We start from the raw sequence: 24,011 nt of genomic DNA, 5'->3' as shown, positions 1-24,011 counted from the left end.
ATGGAGGATGAACGAATGAGACGACTGGCATGTTAATGCACGTGTTTATTATATGACAGCTGAAGACAGAGTGAGTAGTGGCTCTCCGAACCCAGCCGGGTTGGTCCCCACTCGCAAGAAGGCAACCAAACTCGACCATGTCGTATAAGCGAGCCGCCACAATACTAACGAGAACTTGAGTGCCAAATATTGCGTATTCGCGATTTTCATGGCAAAAATTGTCTTTGTGACAATCGCAATGTGACTAATAATCCAATTACCACGATACATATGTAAAAATAGGTTCGGTGATTACAAGTCAAATGTGAACCGGTCACAAAATGTTCATACCATTTCGTAAACTTTATATGTACATATACACATACATATATTGTTATGCACCTCACACGAATCGTTCAATACTCTCACATAACACTTGCAAATGTAAATAGACAAGAGTTTCAAACATTGACATTGAAAGATGACACCTTTATAATAACACAATGCGAAATATCGACATCATCAAATTCTCGCGGTCTAGATTGAAATAATATGAGACATATAAATGCCATAATGCATTAATACAGAAACGCTAGACGTTGACATCATCATAAAATCGATGAATATCACACACCACTATTAAACTCTGGCGTCGCTTCTCAGTTTTCACGACCCACTTAAAACATTGACATCAGCAAATCTTTGCTACAGGTTTTTGACTCCAAATTCAAATTCAATATATTTCATTTCAAATTAAATATGATATTGTACAAATATTAAATCAAACAATTGGATAGTTTTTAATATATTTGTTTTCATGTTTACATATAATCATTATTATGAAATTTGGTGACTGGAAAATCTTACATATAAAACACTAAAGCTTGTTCGTATTAATTACCATTATTAGTAACTAGTGTTGGACCCGTTGATTTCAACGGGTGGTTTCGAAAAGGAATTGAAACTCGAATAAAAATAAAGTTAAAGATATTGAATCGACTGGTTTCGGAAAGAAATTGATGCACGAATTACGAAGTGATTACGAATTACGAATTACGTTTTGTGCATCGCCGACCTCCTGACGCCTTTGCCCCCGATGCCTCCGTCGCTCCGGGGCCTTCGGCCCCAGCGCCGCCGACGCCTCCGGCGCCCCCAGCTCCCCCGATGCCTTCGGCACCCCGGGGGCTTCACCCCCAGCGTCCCCGATGCCTTCGGCATCCCGTCGCCCCCAGCCCCCCGATGCCTTCGGCACCCCGGGGGCTTCGCCCCCAGCGTCCCCGATGCCTTCGGCATCCCGGGGGCTTCGCCCCCAGCGCCGCCGACGCCTCCGGCGCCCCCAGCGCCCCGATGCCTTCGGCACCCCGGGGGCTTCGCCCCCAGCGCCGCTGACGCCTTCGGCGCCGCCAGCGCCCCCGGCAATGAAAAAAATGAAAAAACTGAAAAAATGAAAAAAATGAAAAAACTGAAAAAATGAAAAAAATGAAAAAAATGAAAAAACTGAAAAAATGAAAAAAATTAAAAAACTGAAAAAATTAAAAAAATTAAAAAACTGAAAAAATGAAAAAAATGAAAAAACTGAAAAAATGAAAAAAATGAAAAAACTGAAAAAATGAAAAAAATTAAAAAACTGAAAAAATGAAAAAAATGAAAATTATGAAAAAAATTAAAAAAACTGAAAAAAATTAAAAAAACTGAAAAAACCTGAAAAAAACTGAAAAATATGAAAAAACTGAAAAATATGAAAAATATGAAAAATATGAAAAAAATGAAAAAAATGAAAAAAAAAAAATTTTTGTTCCCCATACTGGTTGACGGTTGATCGTCCGTCACATATATACAAATATACATACAAATATACATACAAATATACATACAAATATACAAATATACAAATATACAAATATACATACAAATATACAAATATATTTAGCGACAGTCCGTTTTTATATATATAATTACCATTTTTGTGGCAACGATTGTAGTGCGCGCGATCGCTCCAAATTGCGCAATAATCCTTTTACAATGTACATACTATATTGGGGTAAATTTTCGTTTAGGCCAAGAGTGGTTTGCGCAATTGCGTGTGAACGTGGCCGGATTGTTGTCAGCAGTGTCCGTTGGCATTTGCCGGCGGTAGGTCGAGGGGGCGCGTTCTCGAAATGCGCGCGTGACAGCGAGGCGGCGCCCCCTTCCGCATGGCGCCCGTGCGCTACGAGCAGGTCAGCACCAAGCCGGAGGCGGCCGAGGTCGCCGATCCTCCACCAAACCACTGCTTCCAGCGAGCCTTTCGATCCCTGCTACTCATCCTGCTATACTTCACACTCTCCATAAGCCTCACCTTCTACCAGAGGTGGCTGCTCAAGGTACACAATCGCACAAACCAACACAACACACAACACCACTCACACCAATCACATCAAATGCATGTCAACACACCAATCACATGAAAATACGCAACCCCTTTGTTCAACTTGGACGTTCTGATCAATTCGTAACGCACTTACCCACATTCGCATATGTTATATAAGTTCGTAACATATGTAAAGCTCGTAATATTTCGTACGATTCATTAGAAATGCAACAATTGCACAATTTCTACTTCATCATTTTTCTCTTTCAAATAAATTTCAAAAAAAGTCAGGGTCAGTCTGTGTTTGACGTAAGATCCAAAATGGCCACCATGTCGGTATTGCCAGTGCGAAAAAGACCACTTGAATTTCTCAGTGATATTATTTTTACGGTAATTGGACTATTCGTCACATTGGGGTGGTCACAAAGACAATTTTTGCCATGAAAATCGCGAATACACAATATTTGGCACTCAAGTTATCGTTACTATGATAGTTATCGTTAGTATGATGGAGTTTTCGGCTGCCAGATGTTCCGTTATAGAGATTTTAGTGACTTTGTGACGAGTAATTTGTGACCAGTAATCACCGAACCCATACAAACATTCATACGAACAAGCTTTAGTGTTTTATATGTAAGATTTTCCAGTCACCAAATTTCATAATAATGATTATATGTAAACATGAAAACAAATATATTAAAAACTATCCAATTGTTTGATTTAATATTTGTACAATATTATATTTAATTTGAAATGAAATATATTGAATTTGAATTTGGAGTCAAAAACCTGTAGCAAAGATTTGCTGATGTCAATGTTTTAAGTGGGTCGTGAAAACTGAGAAGCGACGCCAGAGTTTAATAGTGGTGTGTGATATTCATCGATTTTATGATGATGTCAACGTCTAGCGTTTCTGTATTTATGCATTATGGCATTTATATGTCTCATATTATTTCAATCTAGACTGCGAGAATTTGATGATGTCGATATTTCGCATTGTGTTATTATAAAGGTGTCATCTTTCAATGTCAATGTTTGAAACTCTTGTCTATTTACATTTGCAAGTGTTATGTGAGAGTATTGAACGATTCGTGTGAGGTGCATAACAATATATGTATGTGTATATGTACATATAAAGTTTACGAAATGGTATGAACATTTTGTGACCGGTTCACATTTGACTAGTAATCACCGAACCTATTTTTACATATGTATCGTGGTAATTGGATTATTAGTCACATTACGATGGTCACAAAGACAATTTTTGCCATGAAAATCACGAATACACAATATTTGGCACTGAAGTTCTCGTTAGTATGATAGTTATCGTTAGTATGATGGACTTTTCGGCTGCCAGATGTTCCGTTATAGAGATTTTAGTGACTTTTGGTGGAGCGCTTTGTGACCAATTATCACCGAACCATGTATCATATACTAATATGTATATATTTTACATTTAACCAGCAGTACGGCTTAATGGTAGCGTGTATGTTTAGCACCAAGTGATCAGTGGGTTCGATCCGCCATACTGCTGGTTAGATTTGGGGGTATTTGTGACTCTAAATCGATCGTCTCTTATCAGAGTTTGCCAATTTTATCTGAACATCGTTGAAACGATACCTCAAAATTGGCAAAAAATCATCTTTCCTGTTGTCACAAATCTTCTGTATTTATTGGGTGTATAATTTGTAAAAATGATGTACAAAATCTAAATCCATAGTTGTCTCAATGGATTAATTAATTAATTATTTTTTATTTCGTGTTCTTCAGCTTCTGGAAATACAGTGATTTATGTAATAATAAAATACATTGTCCAAGAAGGCGCATTGGAGTCTTCCTGTCAAGCCTTCCTGGTATATATCTATGTAAAATAAAATAAAAAAATATAATGTCGTTATTCTGTCTGTGTGAAATAACCCTGGGCTTAATATAATATTCGTTTCGATTCGACATATATATATGTATGTACGTCACAGCTAAAACAATGCCAAAAAAAAAGCACGAATATAATAACAAAGGAAAAAAACTTCTATATATACTTTTCGCTACCAATGTTTCTAAGTATCTTTGTTTGTGAGCCAAAAAATATTATTCCCTAGAAATTTAAGCGGTTTTTTATGCACTGGCAATATTTACATGACAGACATGTTGAATCATAGGTCAAATACAGACGCCGACCCAGTCATAGGACATTAACTAAATTTTAACATGATCACAAAACTTCATCTATTGTTACTATGTACCTAATAGAGGAAATTATTTTGAATAAAATACCCTAAATTGAATTAACTCTAAATTTATTTATTTGTTTATTGGACTTAAGGACTGACTCGACTATTTTTTTCAAAAAAATCAATTCAAATATGATATATGTACTTCCATATGTTGATATTGCATACCAAAAACCTATTCTATATTTATCTTCACATCATAACATTGTTTATCATGGCGAGCATCTTTATTCAAGAAGAATTATCTGGTAAACAAAAAATATACGTACATAATTTTTATATTAAACTTATTTATAGCAAGATTTTCAGCATCTTTTCAGCATTGCATTGGTGTGAAAATAACGTTTTACTTTTATGGTTTTCTTAAAATATCACAGACAATAATAAAAGTCAATGGGGCAATATGTACAATATGATATTAAGAGGGCTGTACACCCGAAACCTTAATTTTATTAACGTTCCTTTCTTCGATATATATATATATATATATATATTGAGTTTATGTATATATTGAGTGAATGCGACAATATATATCAATATATATATTGAGTGAATGCGACAGTTGCGCTTCGACCAGATAAAACGTATTTTAAATTGACAAAATCGAGGTTTCGTATTCTCCTATTTTCTCCTCCAAAACTGGACCAATTTTTAAAAAAGTTTCATCATCGGTATGAGAAAGATACTTTCTGTGCATCTATTGGCGTATTTTTTTTAAAATCGACCGTTTAATAAGCACGCTGGACTCGTTTCGTGGGTGTAAAAAAGAGGCGATTTTATAGATGTTTGGCGGCTCCTAGCTCATATAAAAAATAATTAATCAAAAAAATAAAACGATAGATGCACCCCAATGGTGGATATCCATAGCATATTAAAAAATAATTTCTCTAGTGCCATAATTGAGGAAGGGAGAAGTATAGTACGTTTGTATGGACAAGGCGCTGCTGTCCAGCCCTCTTAAAAGTGCCCCCAAAAATTTGTAACGTCTCTGTCAAAAATTTTTAACCCTAGCGAATTTAAATCATCTCTGTATGTATTATACATTATGAATTGATAGATTTATTTTTACGTAATTTGTTTATATATATGTACATACATATATGAACGTGATATTTCATAATTAATTATAATATTCTAGAATAAAACTTTTACCAGTGATTACAAATTCCATTCCAAAACCACCTATTGAAATATCGACGGACACAACACTAGTATCTCATATCAACATTAACGATTTAAAGACTTTGTAAACAGGATTTTGGGTGATAGTCAACTCAAATTTTGATAAAATATTGTATTTAACTACACTCGTATATTGCATACATATACATAGGTTCAGCTTGAGGGTATTTGAGCCCCTTTTTATCGCACTTTTTACTCATTGAAATACCCTTATCACATATTTTGATATGTACTCATGAAAGATTATGGTTGATACTTTGTTGAAAGTGTTCATGAATTCAATTTATTATTTTTTTTATATTTTGTACTCACCAATATCTGCAATACACTCAATTACTATATACTCCACTACACCACTCAAATGGATTTATGTTGTTATCCTTCTTTTAACTTTGATATTTTGTTCGAAAAGCAGTTTCAAAATCCGAAATTCTCAAAAAAGATGAAGAGGGCGTATTTAACTAAACTTAAACGACAAACTGAGACATGCAATAAAATCCGGTGGTCGTCAATGCATCAAAAGTGACTTGAACGAAAGTCGAAAGATCGAAATTTTTTCACGATTTTTATGACAATGTGTGAAATAGTCTGTTTACCATGCATATATATATGTATATGAAGAGTGGGTAGTATGTGTATATGGTGTCACGAAAAATCACTCACGGACCTTTCACTCAACGACGTTACGCGCACGACATTTTACTCACGGGACACATCACTCCCGCGACATTACCCTCACGGAATTATTAAAATAATCTTTAACGTTGCACGCACTACTAATGATACTAGTGCCAACTGACAAAAATGAATCTGACCATCTGTCAACATAATTCTGACCATTTAATACAAATTATGACCAATCCAGTTTAAATTCTGACCACTCAATATAAATTCTGTCCAATTAGTATAAATTCTGACCATATAATATTTATTCTAGTTTTAGTATTCTGACCGTTGATTATAAATTCTGACCAATGTAATATAAATTCTGACCAAAAACGAATTAAAATTCTGACCCGAAAAATACGAGCCTTTTGAAATATGTAAATAGAATACAATAAAATCTATGTTAGGAAAGTTTTTCCAATAATTAATAATGGTTGATTAAGTATTACGCACTCAAATCCGATATCGAGGCAGGTGGTTTTTAACTAAAAAATTGAATTGCTAAAATTTTTCTGCGAACTGCGAAAAATTGTAATGCTTGATTAAATGCTCCGCAATATCGTGGCAGGTATTATCAACTGACATTTATTTGGCTAACTTACTAGAGAAAAGCAAATTTAATAAAATAAATTGCCTTCAAGACAGTAATTGATGACGCCTCTGATATTTTACCGATCAATATTTTAACTTAATTTGAAATAAAATTTCTGTTTTGTTTTTCTCTACGATATTCAATTTCAACTGCAAGGTTTATTTATCGACTATCGATTTTTAGACATAATTTCAATTCGATTTCACTTCGAATAATTTTTGATCGATGCAATGACACATGTATCAAATTATTTATTTATTTATTTAATTTATTATTATTTTAAAATAATAACAACAATAAAATGACCAGTGTGACCTGACAGGTTGCCCCAAAGCGTCACACCGGTCTTACAAAAAAAAAAGAAAAATAGAAAGAAAACAACAAAGAAAAAGCAATAAAAATTCCAATCATTCATCTCATTCAAATAGTCTCGTATTATATAGAGTTCAGATTAACGTGTAGTGATAAATTTAAAATATTCTCAGATAATTATGATCACTGCACTCGTTTGTAAAAGTCGGAACACTTAGACAGATTGGATAGTGTGTTGATTCGTCACGATACGTTTAATTGAGCTTTGGAATGATTTTTGTGTAAAAAAAATAACGTTTTTGTACGTCATTTTAATAATTCCGTGAGTGAAATGTCGTGCGCGTAACGTCGTTGAGTGAAAGGTCCGTGAGTGATTTGTCGCGGAACCCCCAGACCCGTGTATGAATTTCATATAAGATGGAGGAAGCAATCAGTTTTGACCACATCCATAGGCCATCCATTCTATATCTATGACCACATCACATCAAAATACATGCAATTTAAGGCATTGTACTTATGTAGCTTCATAGCACCCTGTATATTGCTTAAAATTAGGCAACCTTAGCCGAGGAATACTTGGCTCCACTCTAGAGCTGGCCCTGCATACATACATACATGTGTTTATTCTGTTATAATTTATTATTTTTAGTATTTCTATAATCTCTAATGTATGCATATGATATTCAACATATTTTTGTTCACTAATTGCCGAGATAAACAATAGATATGTTGTCACTGATAAAATAAATGTAATGACTTTTACAGAAATTCCCAGCAATGGTTATTATTTTCTTAATTTACTGTGTTTTTTTTTTATATTTATTCAAAAATATACTGAAATTTTTTCCGACATTTAAAAAAGCATCGCAACCATTTCCGATCACCTGATTGAAAACGGTGTATTTCTTAGCATAGGCAAATGAAGATATTGTTACTGTGACCTGCTGAGATTTCCATCTCCATCGGGGACTCCTCTAAATACATATGTACATTAAATACGTATTATTTTTTAAACAAAAAGTTTAATTACATATAATTTTTCCATAAAAAAATTATAAATGTGCCATTATAAGCTATGGACGTTCGCACATTCGCTCCAATGTCATGAATATTCCATTGGATCCGTTTTATTGAAGCATGTGGAATATATGGTCGATTTGGGTATCACTTTTGATCCTCAACTGGCTGACGTTACCCTTCGTCGACTTGGATTTGTCTTGAGATATGCTAGGTTATTCTCTAAGCCATTGTCTTCTCGCTTGCTTTTAAACTCGCTTGTGAGAAGCAAGCTAAGAGTATAATGCGATTGTGTGGAATCCGCATGAAGCAAATTACTCTCTAATTATTGTAAAAGTCCAAAATGCATTTCTTCGCTTCCTATTACAGGAAGGAGTATGGGTATTACCCATATCTCTACCCTACTCCTTTCCTTTTGGGCATGCTTGGGTATAATTCCCTTGAACTTCAGAGAAACTACTCATCAATTCGTTTTGTTCTTCAGCTACTATGTGGTAATACGTCATGGCCGTCGTTGCTGGAACAGTTGGGACTTTATGTCCCTAATAATTATGTGCGTGGTAGACATCATCATTTGATGGTTGTACCTCCAGCTCGCACAGTTCTTTTTCGAATGTCTCCTATTCCAAGTGCTATCCGACTTCTCAACGAAATCGTTGCTGCTGAGCCTGAATGTGATATTTTACACCTCAGTGAGCGTATGTTATCGGAGATTATTTTAACTTATTAGTCTGGTAGCCTGCGCTCATAATTATTTTCATAATTGAATGTGATGTATGAGTGGAATTTTAATCTTCTCTCTTCCATTTGGGCCTCGCAGGGATGTTTTGTATTTGCGGCCGGTGCTTATATATTGGTGCTAGCTGTAGATGCAAGACATTCCCTACTTTGTATTTTATTATTTGATATTTTTACTATTATTATTTTTTTATGATTATGTATAATTGTATTTTTTGTCTGTATTATATTTATATATTTTTCGTCTCTCTGTATTTTTTCGTCCATTGTGTCGCATTGGGAACTCCTGTAATGCTACAAATGGTCCAAACTTAAATAAATAATTGATTTTAATTAAATTTTTCTTTTTCAGGGATTTCATTTTCCACTTTCTGTTGTCGTTTACCACCTGGTCGTGAAGTTCTGTCTCTCGGCATTGATAAGAGGCATCTTATATCTATACACGGGAACGCCACGGGTGGCTTTGCCATTTTTCACATCCTTACGATGCGTCGCTCCGACCGGAATCGCCAGCGGCATAGATGTCAGCTTCTCAAACTGGGCTCTGGAGCTGGTGACAATCTCGCTGTATACCATGACCAAATCCACAACCATTATCTTCATTCTCGGCTTTGCAATTTTACTTGGACTTGAGAAAAAGGTACTTATATTACATAACAATCAAATAGTATCGATGAATTTAATTGATTTTTTAATTCCTTATGTTTCAGTCATGGTCGCTGGTTATGATCGTCGTAATGATCAGTACAGGATTGACAATGTTCACGTACAAGGCCACCCAATTCGACACATTTGGTTTTGCATTATTGATAATGGCGTCACTAGCGAGTGGCCTGCGATGGACGTTCGCTCAGGTTCTGATGCAGAAATCCAAATTGGGACTCAACAATCCTCTAGATATAGTCTATTACGTTCAACCGTGGATGTTGCTGTCTGTGTTGCCACTGCTTATTGGATTCGAAGGTAAAAAAATACACATTTGATTTTCCTAAAATGCGCAATATGTGTTCGAATACTATCTAATGTGTATAAAATGTGCGTTTTTATTTTTCATCATTTGATTTTTTAATCAAAACACATGCCATGATATTGTACGTAGCTGTAGCAATGCGATATATTTATGTATGTATGCTGCCTAATATATAAGTATATATTTTTTGCTATACTGCGTTGTTTTTATGTAATTATTTTTATCTATGTAATGGATCTGTGACTTGTGGTAAGCAAGTTGAACAAACGATTAGTATATTCGAGTCATATATACATCGAATAGATTAACATTTCGGTATAAAATGAATTCCTTAATAATGGTTTACATATTTCGAAGTGATTTAGGGCGAAAACACACTGAGTGGTACGGGACGTCACGTCCTTTGGCTCACCGCTGTGACTGTTTCACAGTGGGGGTTCCCCAGACCGAATTCGGGTTCAGGTGTGCATATGTTTGAGAGTTCGCACGTGTATGCATATCCATATCAGACAAGTTTCTCCAACATGTCTTCAAATATGGGATTCACCGTTATCGATCACTGTCAAGCAAGGATAATATATCACCGAAAACACTTCAGGAGGTGATTGTTGGGACTGTGTATCATGTATATGGACTAGGGGTGTTGCGTTTTTTTCACACGTTTAACCCTTTGAGTGCTGACGTCTTTTCTGTTGAAAGCCCGCCACGCTGAAGATTTCGCCAGCATTTCCAACTAGAATTATTTAGAAAGCAGATATAAAAATTGTAGCTAATCCAAACAAACCCTAGATAACTACCGCCGAGGATTTCGTGTTTTGTAAAGGTGTGTTTAGACTCTAATATATCTTGCAACAATATAAAATAAACAAATTAATGTATTTTTCCAAAACTAGTTCGATCTTCTTCATTGTTGATAAAATGTAATGCTCACAATCTAAATGCCAAGCCACAATCTAAAATACTCAGCAGTTATGGATTTTCATTGGGTAATTTTGCTATGGTTATAAATTCAGAAATTCCGGTGTAAACCAGTGTTTATAAACATTGACACGGATTACACGACCCATGTTCAATGCAATTTTTTTTCAATGCTACCTGGAAAGGCTTAGTGGGTAGTATTCTTGTTTACTTTGTAGATGCTCAAAATATAACGCCTATCGGCTTTTCATGGACTTGTTGGCAAAGTTTCTAAAACAAACACGTACCACGTCCCACTCAGTGTGTTTTCGCCCTTAGATTCGGGGATTCTGAAAGGTTCCACAAAATTATCTAGTATGCTTTAAAATGCTATGTAATGATCAAAGATTGGCGGACAAGTTCTTTTGCCCACAAAATTGGTTCACTATTGTCAACCTTTTTTTTTTGCTCTCTTACTTTGTAGGACAATAGTAATTGATAGTAGTGAACCGTTTTTTGTGGGCTGTAACAGCACTTATCCGCCGATCTCTGGTAATGATCTGAAGATGTTTTATAACCTTGACAAGGAAAATAATCTTTTGACTAAAATAATATTCACGACTCACATTACTACATGTTTCTAATGAGGACTCATATTTTCTCCATGGAATTTAAATCGTTTTCTTTCAGGCTTGCAGTTGATTGAAAACATGCTATCCCTGCCGACTGGTGAAATTTTACCGTGCGTGTTTAAAGTATCGTTCGGAGCGTTTTTAGCCTTCGCCATGGAACTGAGTGAATACCTCGTCGTAACGCACACATCCAGTCTAACTCTATCCATTGCCGGCATATTCAAGGTAAACACCAAATCTGATAATACTATACACATTTGGTGCAATATAATGACACTTTTCTTGGCTGCCGAGCCAGAATTAAAATTAAAAAAAAAAAAAACAAATCAAGCTCAAACAACCAGCCGATTGTCAAATGCGTAATATTAAAAATCTTTATTGTTTGTATTTATTATTATTAATTTGATATTATTTTAACAGGGCGTTATATGTATAAAGAAGTTTAATAATCTATGTGGTCTGACTTTGATAATTTTTCATAATAACGTCCTCTTTTTTATTTCAGATCATATTCCTTATTGAAATGAGCTTAAAAAAAGAAGTCACAATTGAATTGAAAGACACTAAATTAGAGTAAATTATTCAAAATTGTCTTTGCCATATTCAGTCCCTCTGACGTTACAAAATTTAAAACGCTATCCTCGGCAACTAGATTTTGTGAAGTTATCATATTTGCGCTCCATTTACGTAATATGTACTCTTTTAGTCATTTGTTACACTGAGCAACAAAAAAAATGACCAGAGCAGAGACTAAGCAATCTTTACTAAGTTTGACCCACTGAATTTGAATATGATAATGATTTTTGTAGGTTAGTGATCGTTTAAAAAATTTTTTATAGTTTTTGGGGTGTTTAACTCAAAATCTAGTATTGCTGTGTTCAAAGTGAATATTGGAATCAATAGTCAGATGTTTTTTCTATTGATTGTGATTTTTTTTTGTTTTAAAATACTTATAATTAATTGTCTAGCGAATTTTAAAAGTCAAAAATATTGATAAAAAATCACAATCAATAGAAAAAACATCTGACTATTGATTCCAATACTCACTTTGAGCACATCAATACTAGATTTTGAGTTAAAGACCGCAAAAGCCAAAAAACTATAAAAATCGCGCGATTTACGAACCAACATTACATATTTACTTACATACTTACAAAGTCTCTTTCGAAATTATATATTAGATTAAAAAAAATTTGCGAAAATGAATTTATTTAAACATTTTGCATATTTTATTTATTTCAACAGTTTAAGTCACTCCTGAAAAATTTATTTTCTGGCACTTGAAACGTTACGGTTTTGGCACTCCTCGTGTATGTGTGTGTGTGTGTGTGTGTGTATATGACTTGCAATACTATACGAAAACCATTATCTATTGAATATCCACATTTGTTATAAATACATATATATGTCCGTTAATTTTGTGCATTACAGGAAATGTTCATCCTAATTCTAGCCGTTGAGATAAACGGCGACGAGATGAGTCGCATCAACGTACTCGGTCTTATCATATGCCTGATCGGCATCACTGGCCACATAATCCATAAGTTTTATGTGAACAGCACGGCTCAGACTCTGACGACGACCATCAATTACACGTCGCGCATCACCGAGGGTTTCTTCGTCCAAGAGACGCTAGACACGATGAAGGGTTTCGAAGGACGCGATCTGTCACTGTTCCGGCGCAACACTTCGAAGGGCAAGAGTGAACATTCGGTGCCGCTGCTCGCCGACCAGGACACCACGTCTACGTCCATCAACCACGCTCACGACGAAGATCAATCGCTCGACAGCGACGGGGAATCGAATAAGGTCATATTCGATATTTTACAACGGCGCGACATCGTCAGATAGATTCAGACAAATTCTGCAACATTCGTATGTATGTGTGAAAGTATCCACCGATCGATTCCGTTGCAGCCTTTCAAGAATTCGTTAGAGGCTGCGGCAGATTCCTCGGGTGCGTTTTCATTCCAGTTCTTAAAAATTTCCAATTGGTTCAGTATTTATTTGCGTTTAGTTTCTTAAACATTTTTTTTTTTTGAGGATTTTGAGTCAGTTATGTTTTAAAAAAAAGTCGTAGAGCCCTAGTCGATAGCATATGTGATACAGGGTGGGTAATAGAAACCGGAATTTCATTCCTTACAAAATACATGCATTGAAAACAGCATATTTGATGATTATTATATGTGTGAATAGAAAATAAAATTTCATATAAAACGGTGTGAAACATCTGAATTAACAATAATGTTTAGTGTGTGTAGCAAAAATAGCTTTTTAATTCCAAAATTCATTTCATGGTGACGTTTTAAAATGTAAAGAAAGTAAAACCCAACATTTTAAACATACATATGTTATATGTATGTAAATTATAATAATTTTACTACTTAATATTGGCCTATTGTTGTCATTTGGCCTTAATAACCGTATACATAGCACATCTTCCTAAACATAATTTTATTAAAGGGAACTATTTAAACGTCCATTTTATAAAATAAATGTGCATTTAAACAAAATTTTGTACATTAAAAAAAGTTTGTGTGCATTTCTAAATACAGATTGCATTAGAAACTTTGCTTTGATCATTGAAAAAAATATTTGCTACTCAAAAAGCGGATATTTACTACTTAAAAAGCGGATTTTTACTACTTAAATGTGTATTACAATGACCAAAATACGAACCGACCACGACCAACGCTTCTCTCTACTGGATTCCTTCTTTTTTTACTCTTCGTCTTGCGACTTTCGACAGTCCTACGCCCTAAGCTTCGACTCTACGACCTGACATAATCATTCAGTTGACTCGACAGTTGCCAGTTATCAATAGTGGAAGACAGCAACGTTTCCCCTTTTTGTATATATTCTAATGCTAAAATCTAAAAAAAAATTTCGAATGATCGTTTCGTATTTTTTGATGGTCACTTTATAATGCCAAAATATTTTATTCGATGCACAATTCGAGATTGTTTAATGCACCGAACATAATGCAAATTTTTAATGCACAAACATTTTTTTTAAGTTACAAAGTATTTTTCTCAATGTACAGTTAGATCGTACCCTTTATTAAATAAATATGTTTAATGTGCTAGTGTATACTTTGTGAGATGTCTACTTCTCTATATTGATGTCTACTTCTACTATACTTCTCCATTACGATTGAAATGGTATACATTCCAACTATTATTAATCCAATTCACGAATGACGGTATTTATTTTCGAAAATCTTGCGGTTTCACTTCCCCATCCTGTATAAAGAAACGGAAGACTACTTGATAAGGAAAAAACGTCATCAAGTCACATGCACGTATGTATGTATGCGCTTATATGCATTTACGTTCATTCCATTTTTTGTGTGCTTATTAATTTAAAATACATTCATATATATAATATAATTTTAAAATCTAATTTTAAAAGTGAAAATATTGTTGTATACATATCTACATATAATTAAATGTAAAAATGAGACACTTAGAAAATACCGCCGAGATCAAAAATTTCTTCTTCAAGAGTACAATTTTTTTTTAATGAAACGAAAGTTACCATTTATTAAGTTTTATATACAAATTAATTTAAAATAAGCCTTCTAATTCAAATTATTTCAGTTAACACTTTGCAAGCGGGTAGGTCGCGTATAGGCGAATGCTGGAAAATATTTTCAGAATACATCTGGATTTCATTTTAGGGTAAAATAGGAAGAAACACGAGAGAGATTGAAAAAAACGAGTGTAACAAACACATGTTACGAGTTTAAATGGTTCCACGGGAAAAAATATACAGGACAGATTGTTCAATGCACTCAAAGAAGTATGGAACTCTGTATGCTTGGCATAACGAGGAAAGACAGGAAGCGGAACACGTGGGTGAGACGTATGACAAGGGTAGTGGACATAGTAAGTAGAGTAAAGAGATTGAAATGGCAATGGGCAAGCCACGTGGATAGAAGAATGAACGAAAGGTGGACAAAAGAAGTGCTCGAATGGTACCCGAAAGAATGCAAAGGGGAAATAGGAAGATGGGTAGACGAAATTAGGAAAATGTGTGGGGTAAGATGGATGAGAGTGGCGCAAAACAGAGATGAGTGGAAGCGTATTAGAGAGGCCTTCATCCAGTAGTGGGTGGTGAATGGCTGTAGATGATGATGATGATATGAAGTATATATCCAGTTACAGAGATGTCGTTGATTAAAAATATTTTGAGACCCACCGTCTTGAGAACCACAGGTTGAGAACTTAAAAACAAAAATTCTCGTGACCCGCTTGCAAAGTATTAAAATTCACACACACTCTCTCTCTCTCTCTCTCTCTCTCTCTCTCTCTTAAACTTAATTATTTTGCTATGTTTATGACGAAAATTTAAACTATTGACTAAAAAATGTGTACATCTGGCTTTTTACATGTAACATGCAACAAGTATGACAGTTAGATGTATGTACAATGATGACATTCGTTTTATTATTACTTCTTACTGCCAGCTGGTAAAACGTCAAAGACATTTATCATGAATATAAATCTGGAAAAAAAAAATTGACGCATAATTTACATTTATTTTAGTTTAAAAATATATTTTGTATATAAAGAATAAGCTTGGCAATCTCTTGGCATACATTGGCTGGCAGTAAAAGCGTTAAGTTAAACATAAGATATGAAATAAGTATTGCATTTTCGTATGAGGAGGAAAGCTTGTACTTAAATTAAAACAAAAATTAGGTCTATTTATATATGTATGTACCTCTAATGTTATATAAATATATATATATATATACACAGACGTATGTGATTATTATGATTTACATATTACGAAATGCACTTAATTTTCCACAAATAATATTTTTCTAATCCTATTTTCCATTACAATGACGATGATTGACGAAGAGAGTAAATTATATGAATTGATTTTACATAATAAAAATGTTTCAATTTGAACATATCTTTTGAGCTACTTACATAGATGTTGTCAACTCCTCATCAAAAATTAACTTACATATATACATAAATATATTTTTTTAATAACTAACTAAACACCAAAGAAAAATAAAATATCATTTTCAATAAAAATTCAATTTTTCTTTTCATACGGTATGGTTATTGTTAATTGATGAGTTTATTTTATAATCGTGACACTTTCAGATTGAAATAATTATTAATAATATTATTATAACCAAACTCACTGTTTGAGAAATGTTCTCATTCGGTTTATTTATATACTTACATCTTACCTTCGCATATCTACTTTAGTATGCGATCTACCTTCACGTTTTTACTTTAATATGCAGTCTCAGTTCTCGCGTGTAACAGTGAGACTGAATAATACCGACCCTAACAACCTTATCTTAAATGAATAGGGCCAACCCTAACTTAACCTAACCTAACCTGAACCTTAAATAAATAGGTTTTGGCTGCTAAGATGTTTTTTTTTTTTGTGAAAATATTGATGAAATACAACTTAAAAAAAAATATATCTTAGCAGCCAACACTTATTTATTTAAGGGTCAGGTTAGGTTAGGTTAAATTAGGGTCGGCCCTATTAATTTAAGATTAGGTTTTTAGGGTCGGTATTTTCTTCACTGCTGACGATATTTTAATAGAAATGCTTCGACAACATTATGGGCCGCAGGAAAAAACAAAAATTATAATAAACAGGTCGTTGCTACGAAACAAATAAAAATAAAAATAGTCAACTGCGTTTCAAAGGTAGACCGCATACTAAAGTAGCACCCTTCCATCTTTGTTTAGTTGCCTATATCTTGATTTTCATAACAATCCAGTTCCATTATATTCAAATTAAAAGAATTGTGTTAATTGAAAGCCTTTGCATAGGCAACTTTGCATAAACATTCACAGAAAGGACAGAATTACCCTAGTCTAGTGTCAAATATGCCGCACGCTTATCAATATGACAAAAGCTTGATAGGGTTCACGTCACACCATGTCCCTTTTTCATTCATGAATTGTTAGTTGTTTCATTCATGAACTTATTAGTCAACTCTTCTATAACGTGGTGGATCTGTTCTGTAAGAGAACATGATACGGGTTATAATTCTCTCTACGTTTTCTTTTATCTCTCAAGCCTTTTGCTGAACCGATCCAGTGCGTTATAAGACGGTTGATTATATATATATATATATATATATATATATATATATATATATATATATATATATATATATATATATATATATATATATATATATTTATATTATGTACGTATGTATCCTAGGCAATCAGTCTATAATGTGTATGTCAATGATGAAATCACGATAATTTAAATGTTTCTCACAATTAAATACCTAATATCATTCAAGGTTTGTCTAAGTCTTCCGAATATATTATATTATGTTATAGTCTTGCGAGCACTGAGCATGCTGTCGCATTCATGCAATGTTTTGTAACATTTCTTAATTTTATTTTAATTATTTCTTATTTAACTATATAATATTATTACAATCTAATTCAATGCAAGGTCTTTAATAATATTACTGTGAGTTTTACTGTCCATAACATGACATGATCCGTCTAGTTTCAAAACCAGATAAGTCAGTTTTAAGAAAATTTTCAGGAACAAGGTAAAACTTATAACTAGCTTAATTTTTATTTTTATTATTTTAAATATTTTATATAAACTGATCATTGATGTTTACATCCTTGACTGTATTTTCACTTTTGAGCAATAACTACGACACTTATCTGATTTTGAAACAAACCTTGACTTCAGCTAAGTAATTCAATAGGATGTAAATTGCTTTGAACTTTCTTACTTGGCCAACATATGGATCCGTATTTTGACCTATAACAAAAATAACATAATGAAAATTGAAAAAAATGGATCTATCTGGTTTTGAAACTAGACGGCTCACATTACATGTATAAAAAATATATATTTCCATTAATATGAAATATATACGTATTCCATAAATAAATTAATAATATCAACAACTTACGTATTTTGTATTCAAATTGTATTAATGTAAATATTTCAAAATACGAAACACAAACTCAAAACTAACATAAAAAATAAATGTCAAATTCTACCGACCGCTATACGCACGATCAGTGTTATATTTTTTGACCAAAATGCAATGCGAAACTGAAACGAAATGTAATTGGCCTTCGCGGGTCGAGGGGGGGGGGCGGGGGGGGGGTAAATGCGATAGCATGTACATTTTACGTAAGTCTCATGCTACCTATAGATATATTGATTGACTGGAATTAGTATAATTATTGCCAGGCTTCAATATGACATTTGATGTTTTCTATGTAGTATTCTGGAAAATTTCCAGTAACATTTGATTTATTAATTTTCTTGTAACAAATGAATTTTATATTTTCTATATAAACAAATGAATATTTATTCAAATAAACACTATACTAAAAATGTATTCAATCATCTAATAAGAAGAGATTAGTAAAAGTGTATTCAATCTTCGATTGAATTCATAAAATGTATCTTATCAATCTTATCGGTTCGACTAAACAATATTCCGGAATATTTTTCATTATAAATTCAAAAAATTCTGCTAATAAAATATTCCACTAGTCAAAAATGAATTATAGAGTCTCAACGCTAGATTGATTCGACTTTAGTCAAATTATACATTCCTAGTACGATTTTATGATTTTTTTAAAGAATCTATTAAAATAAAATAGAAACCCAAAACTATGGTTGAATTTCATTAAAAAAATTCTGCTTTAAAGTTAAACCAATTGAAATATTTTTTTATTCGGGGTTATCATTTCAGAGTAAAATTAGATTACAGTAAACTTTTCTGTTTTCGCCAATTACATATTATTCCGAAAACTAACATTCTTTTAAATACTCCTATATGCACAGCCATTGGTTTTTTTGACCATTTAGCCGATCAGACGTACATTGACATATTTAATGTTACTTTTGGTCGGTCTATAGGATCCATTCAGAATATTGTGTTTCCTTAATTTTTACAATATATTTCTGATTTTCTTTTACTGTCAATTTTATATTATAAGATTTCATTATTTTTTTATTATGTAATTTACTTAAATGGGTTTTTTACCTGTATAAATAAATAAATAAAATAAAAATAGCACAGAAAATGTCAATATATTCAATAAAATTGATATTTAAAATGTCACGATCAATATTCTAGATTTTTTTACATTCCTCGGAAACCACCGGAAGGCTTAGACAAGACTCCTTACTCTTTTCTCCTTACTGCCTTACTCCTCAAGACGTAATTATATAAAATTCAACTATTTTTTTATTATACTAATAATTGTGTGAGGGTGAAAAGTTCTGTTGTGGAGTGACTTTTTTTAATTTCTAAGTAAGGCCTACGTTAGAACTACAGATTACGTATGTAAAATTACAGGAAAAAAATAAGAATACATTTGTATGTATAGGTATATTTTCTATAACGCGCAGAAAGACTGATGACCGCAAAGTCTCATTTGTAAATTGTGTATGATAATATATTATTAATATATATATATATATATATATATATATATATATATATATATATATATATATATATATATATATATATATATATATATATATATGTATATATATATATATGTATATATATCAGTGGCGGCTCGTCTACAGTCCTCCCAGTATAGTACAAATGAATGCTATTTTTGCCGTCCATATGGGCTGCAGGGCTGCAGACCTCCCAGTATAGTACATATGCATGCTATATTTGTCTGCATTTGATCACCGGTATGGTCAACGAGCTATTACATCCCGATTAATCTCTGCAGCCCCCCCCCTCTATGAATTCTCACGAGCCGCCACTGATATATATATATATATATATATATGTGTGTGTGTGTGTGTGTGTGTGTAACGTGTGTAAAAATGTAAGCCGGAAAGTCTGAGATTGTGCCATTTGACATTTGTCTATCGTGCTCATTGGAAATTGAACTTCGTTCGCACTAAATGTTCACGCAATTTTGGCACACGGAGACTGGCTTTTATTAATTTTAATTTGTGAATAATTTAAATTGTGCTTTTCATTAGCTTTGTGTATATACAGTGTAATAAAATGATGCAGAATAATTGGTTTGTTTTATTTTTTTACTAGCTGAACCCAGTATGCGTTGCAATGCCACAATAATGCATGCAATTCCCGTTCCCATTTGTCGGAAAAACGCAGGCAGCGAACACATTTGAAATTATTGCGTTGCAATGACACTCATTCCCGTTTTTTCCGTTTGTTTTTCACAGTAATCTTCCCGGACATGCATACAACAAATCCTAAAAGTTCCATCGTAATCGGTTCAGTCGTTTAGGAGCCTATTCGAAACACAGACATTCATTTTTATATATGTTTTTTATTATTTTTATTTTATTTTACAAATATACCAGGAAGGCTTAACAGGTAAACCCCAAATGCGCTTTCCTGGTCCACATAATTATTACATAGATACATGTAAATTTAAATAATATCTGACATCTATGGTCAGCATACATATATTACAAACATCGTATTAATACAATAAATAACGATGAATAACTTTCATGTAACAATACGAATTTTATATTCGATAAACAACCACAGAGACATCTATGGTGAGCAATATGGTGAAACCTAAGATATAACAATAACAAAAGGTTCGCAACAGAAAATTGGGAGGGAAACGCCAATTTTACAGGAATCGTTTCAATGAAAATCAGAAAAATTGGCAAATTCTGATAAGAGACGATCGACCTAGACAAATCAAGGTCTGGCCAACAGCGAGACTTAGCGGGGAATCGAACTCGTAACATCAAGTACGAAATAATTCAACATTCACCACTAGACCACGCTGCTGGTTATATATATATATATATATATAGATAATGTGGTTAACCCTTTCAATGCTTAACATCGCTGATCGGCGTTTTGCCAACAAGTTCACTCAGCACTCAAAGGGTTAAACATAACGCAGTCGTAAGGCCATTCACAGAGCAATAAGTTGCTCGCTACGGAATTTTTCGTAGCAAGCGATGTTACGAACGACTATTTTTATAAAAAAGTTGGCTCGATCGCCCCGTTCCTTCCTGTGATTAACTACTCTTTGCGATGCCAATAGTATTGCCGTGCTATACTCTGAATTAACTCGACTTTTACCAATGAAATGCTCAGACATTACTGCCAGGTTCGCATATATGTTCATATGTAATTTCGGACAGTTGGGAAGCGTCGCCGGGTTCGATCCCGTGAGCTGATCACGATTGAGAAGAAATAGGATGGATTAAAAAAAAAATCGACTGGGAACAATCATGGAAGGCTAGGAAAAACTGATGAATAGATAAGAAATTATAAAACATAAATTTGATCAATATTTTATATTTAGCGTACACATCTAAAACAACTTAATATGTATGTACTCTATTTAATATTTCGTTAAAAAATAAAATCAGAACAAAATATATCAATTTGCACTTCAATGTAACACTAATTTAATACTTTCAAAACATCAAATCAATTTCGATTTTTATGCTCGAGTGACTTTTATGCTACTTTTTTATTGCATTTGATACACTTTTTAATATACAACAATAGTGATAAGAATTAAATTATAACATGCAACACTATTTCATTATTATGCAACGAAAATTTAAGACCCTAAACTATGTATGTATATTTTTATGCTCGAGTGACTTTTATGCTACTTTTTTATTGCATTTGATACACTTTTTAATATACAACAATAGTAATAAGAATTAAATTATAGCATGCAACACTATTTCATTATTATGCAACGAAAATTTAAGACCCTAAACTATGTATGTATATTTTTATGCTCGAGTGACTTTTATGCTACTTTTTTATTGCATTTGATACACTTTTTAATATACAACAATAGTGATAAGAATTAAATTATAACATGCAACACTATTTCATTATTATGCAACGAAAATTTAAGACCCTAAACTATGTATGTATATTTTTATGCTCGAGTGACTTTTATGCTACTTTTTTATTGCATTTGATACACTTTTTAATATACAACAATAGTAATAAGAATTAAATTATAACATGCAACACTATTTCATTATTATGCAACGAAAATTTAAGACCCTAAACTATGTATGTATATTTTTATGCTCGAGTGACTTTTATGCTACTTTTTTATTGCATTTGATACACTTTTTAATATACAACAATAGTAATAAGAATTAAATTATAACATGAAACACTATTTCATTATTATGCAACGAAAATTTAAGACCCTAAACTATGTATGTATGTATGTACAAGGGTCATCTTTTGTCTAAGCATCGATTTGTCATAAACTGAAATATATATATATATATATATATATGTATATCATTACAATAAATGAGTATATGTTTTGAACTATTTTTAAAAATAATCCCCATTGAAAATCGAACATTTTTGAGATCACGAGAGAAGTTGAAGAAAAGCTAGTTAACAGTGGCTACAATTATGGTTTGCAATACTGGTATTACCGAGACTGGGATCCCGGTCTTTTAGCCAATTTTCAGATACCTACATAAATACCGGTTTTCAAAAGACGAAATACCGGTAATTTGGTATTAAAACTTAAGCAAATTTGAATGTGAATATAATTGCATCAAGATTGAGCGATTCCATCATTGATGAACTGGCCTTTTTAAGGTCATATTTTAATTCATAGAATCAATAAATGGTTTAAGGTTTAATTTGTAAATATTTAAATTATATGCTTATGATCTATTTTTCCCCCTTTAAAATCTCTTGAATATTAATCATTTATAGGGAGCCTGGAATTTAGGTTGACTTAAATAAAAAAAATCCTCCTAACCGCGGATCGAACTGCTCAGCCACTACTTGGATTATGACATACATTTTTTTAACGTTGTAAAGTGATATAAATATATTCTCTATACTAAATTTATTATGAAATTGATGTTGAATTATTCCACACGTATCACAATTCATTGCCCGTTTTTTTGTAATACCAGTTTTTTATATTTACAATACCGGTTTAAGTATTTATAATTCCGACATACCGGTATTGATGTTTTGTCCGGTATTGCAAACAATTTGGTGAACGTCAATTTTCTGTGTGTTCCCAAAATTACAGGAAAAATTGGCGCCAAATCTAGACTAATAACAATAAAAAATGTTTTTAGGCAAATTTTCAGCCGTTGTTTGAGTCAATAATCAAGTGGCAGCATTTATTATCAAGACGGTGAATTAAATAATTCTGAAGCTTTCAAGAACTATGAATAATTAATTGGAAGTTCTTGAAAGCTGTCAGTTTGACAGCAGACAGCATTCCAAAGCGTCGAGCAAATCTCACTTAAGAAAATGACCCTCGTATTTCGTAATTTTTAACAATTAAAAAGTTTTTTTATATAATAATGGCACAAATTCAGAGATGGTACAAAATTCAATATTAAATATTTTTCGACTGGGGATGTACGTACGGAATTTGTGAAATATACATAAATGGTGTATAGAAATTTCACATCCCAC

General features: G+C 32.9%; 1 protein-coding gene across 1 annotated transcript; it reads left to right on the top strand.

Annotated features, from left to right (window-relative positions):
* The first annotated feature begins 1,959 nt into the window (after positions 1–1,959).
* On the top strand, positions 1,960–14,781 carry LOC143922974 (solute carrier family 35 member C2). Its single transcript, XM_077446436.1, has 5 exons — positions 1,960–2,342; positions 9,420–9,707; positions 9,778–10,030; positions 11,625–11,791; positions 12,998–14,781. Exons 1-5 carry the CDS (start codon positions 2,175–2,177, stop codon positions 13,415–13,417), a joined length of 1,296 nt encoding a protein of 431 aa, XP_077302562.1. The 5' UTR covers positions 1,960–2,174; the 3' UTR covers positions 13,418–14,781.
* Positions 14,782–24,011: the final 9,230 nt, after the last annotated feature.

Source organism: Arctopsyche grandis, chromosome 2 (assembly GCF_051622035.1).
Source record: "Arctopsyche grandis isolate Sample6627 chromosome 2, ASM5162203v2, whole genome shotgun sequence".
In the NCBI taxonomy this organism is placed as follows: Eukaryota; Metazoa; Arthropoda; class Insecta; order Trichoptera; family Hydropsychidae; genus Arctopsyche; species Arctopsyche grandis.
This window is presented reverse-complemented; position numbering and strand designations above follow the sequence as displayed.

Excerpts from the sequence above, each read along its gene's own strand:
- LOC143922974 (XM_077446436.1), top strand. The coding sequence starts at position 2,175 with ATGGCGCCCGTGCGCTACGAGCAGGTCAGCACCAAGCCGGAGGCGGCC. Across the intron at positions 2,343-9,419 it reads ACCAGAGGTGGCTGCTCAAG|GGATTTCATTTTCCACTTTC; the intron begins GTACACAATCGC and ends TTTCTTTTTCAG. Across the intron at positions 11,792-12,997 it reads CCATTGCCGGCATATTCAAG|GAAATGTTCATCCTAATTCT; the intron begins GTAAACACCAAA and ends TGTGCATTACAG.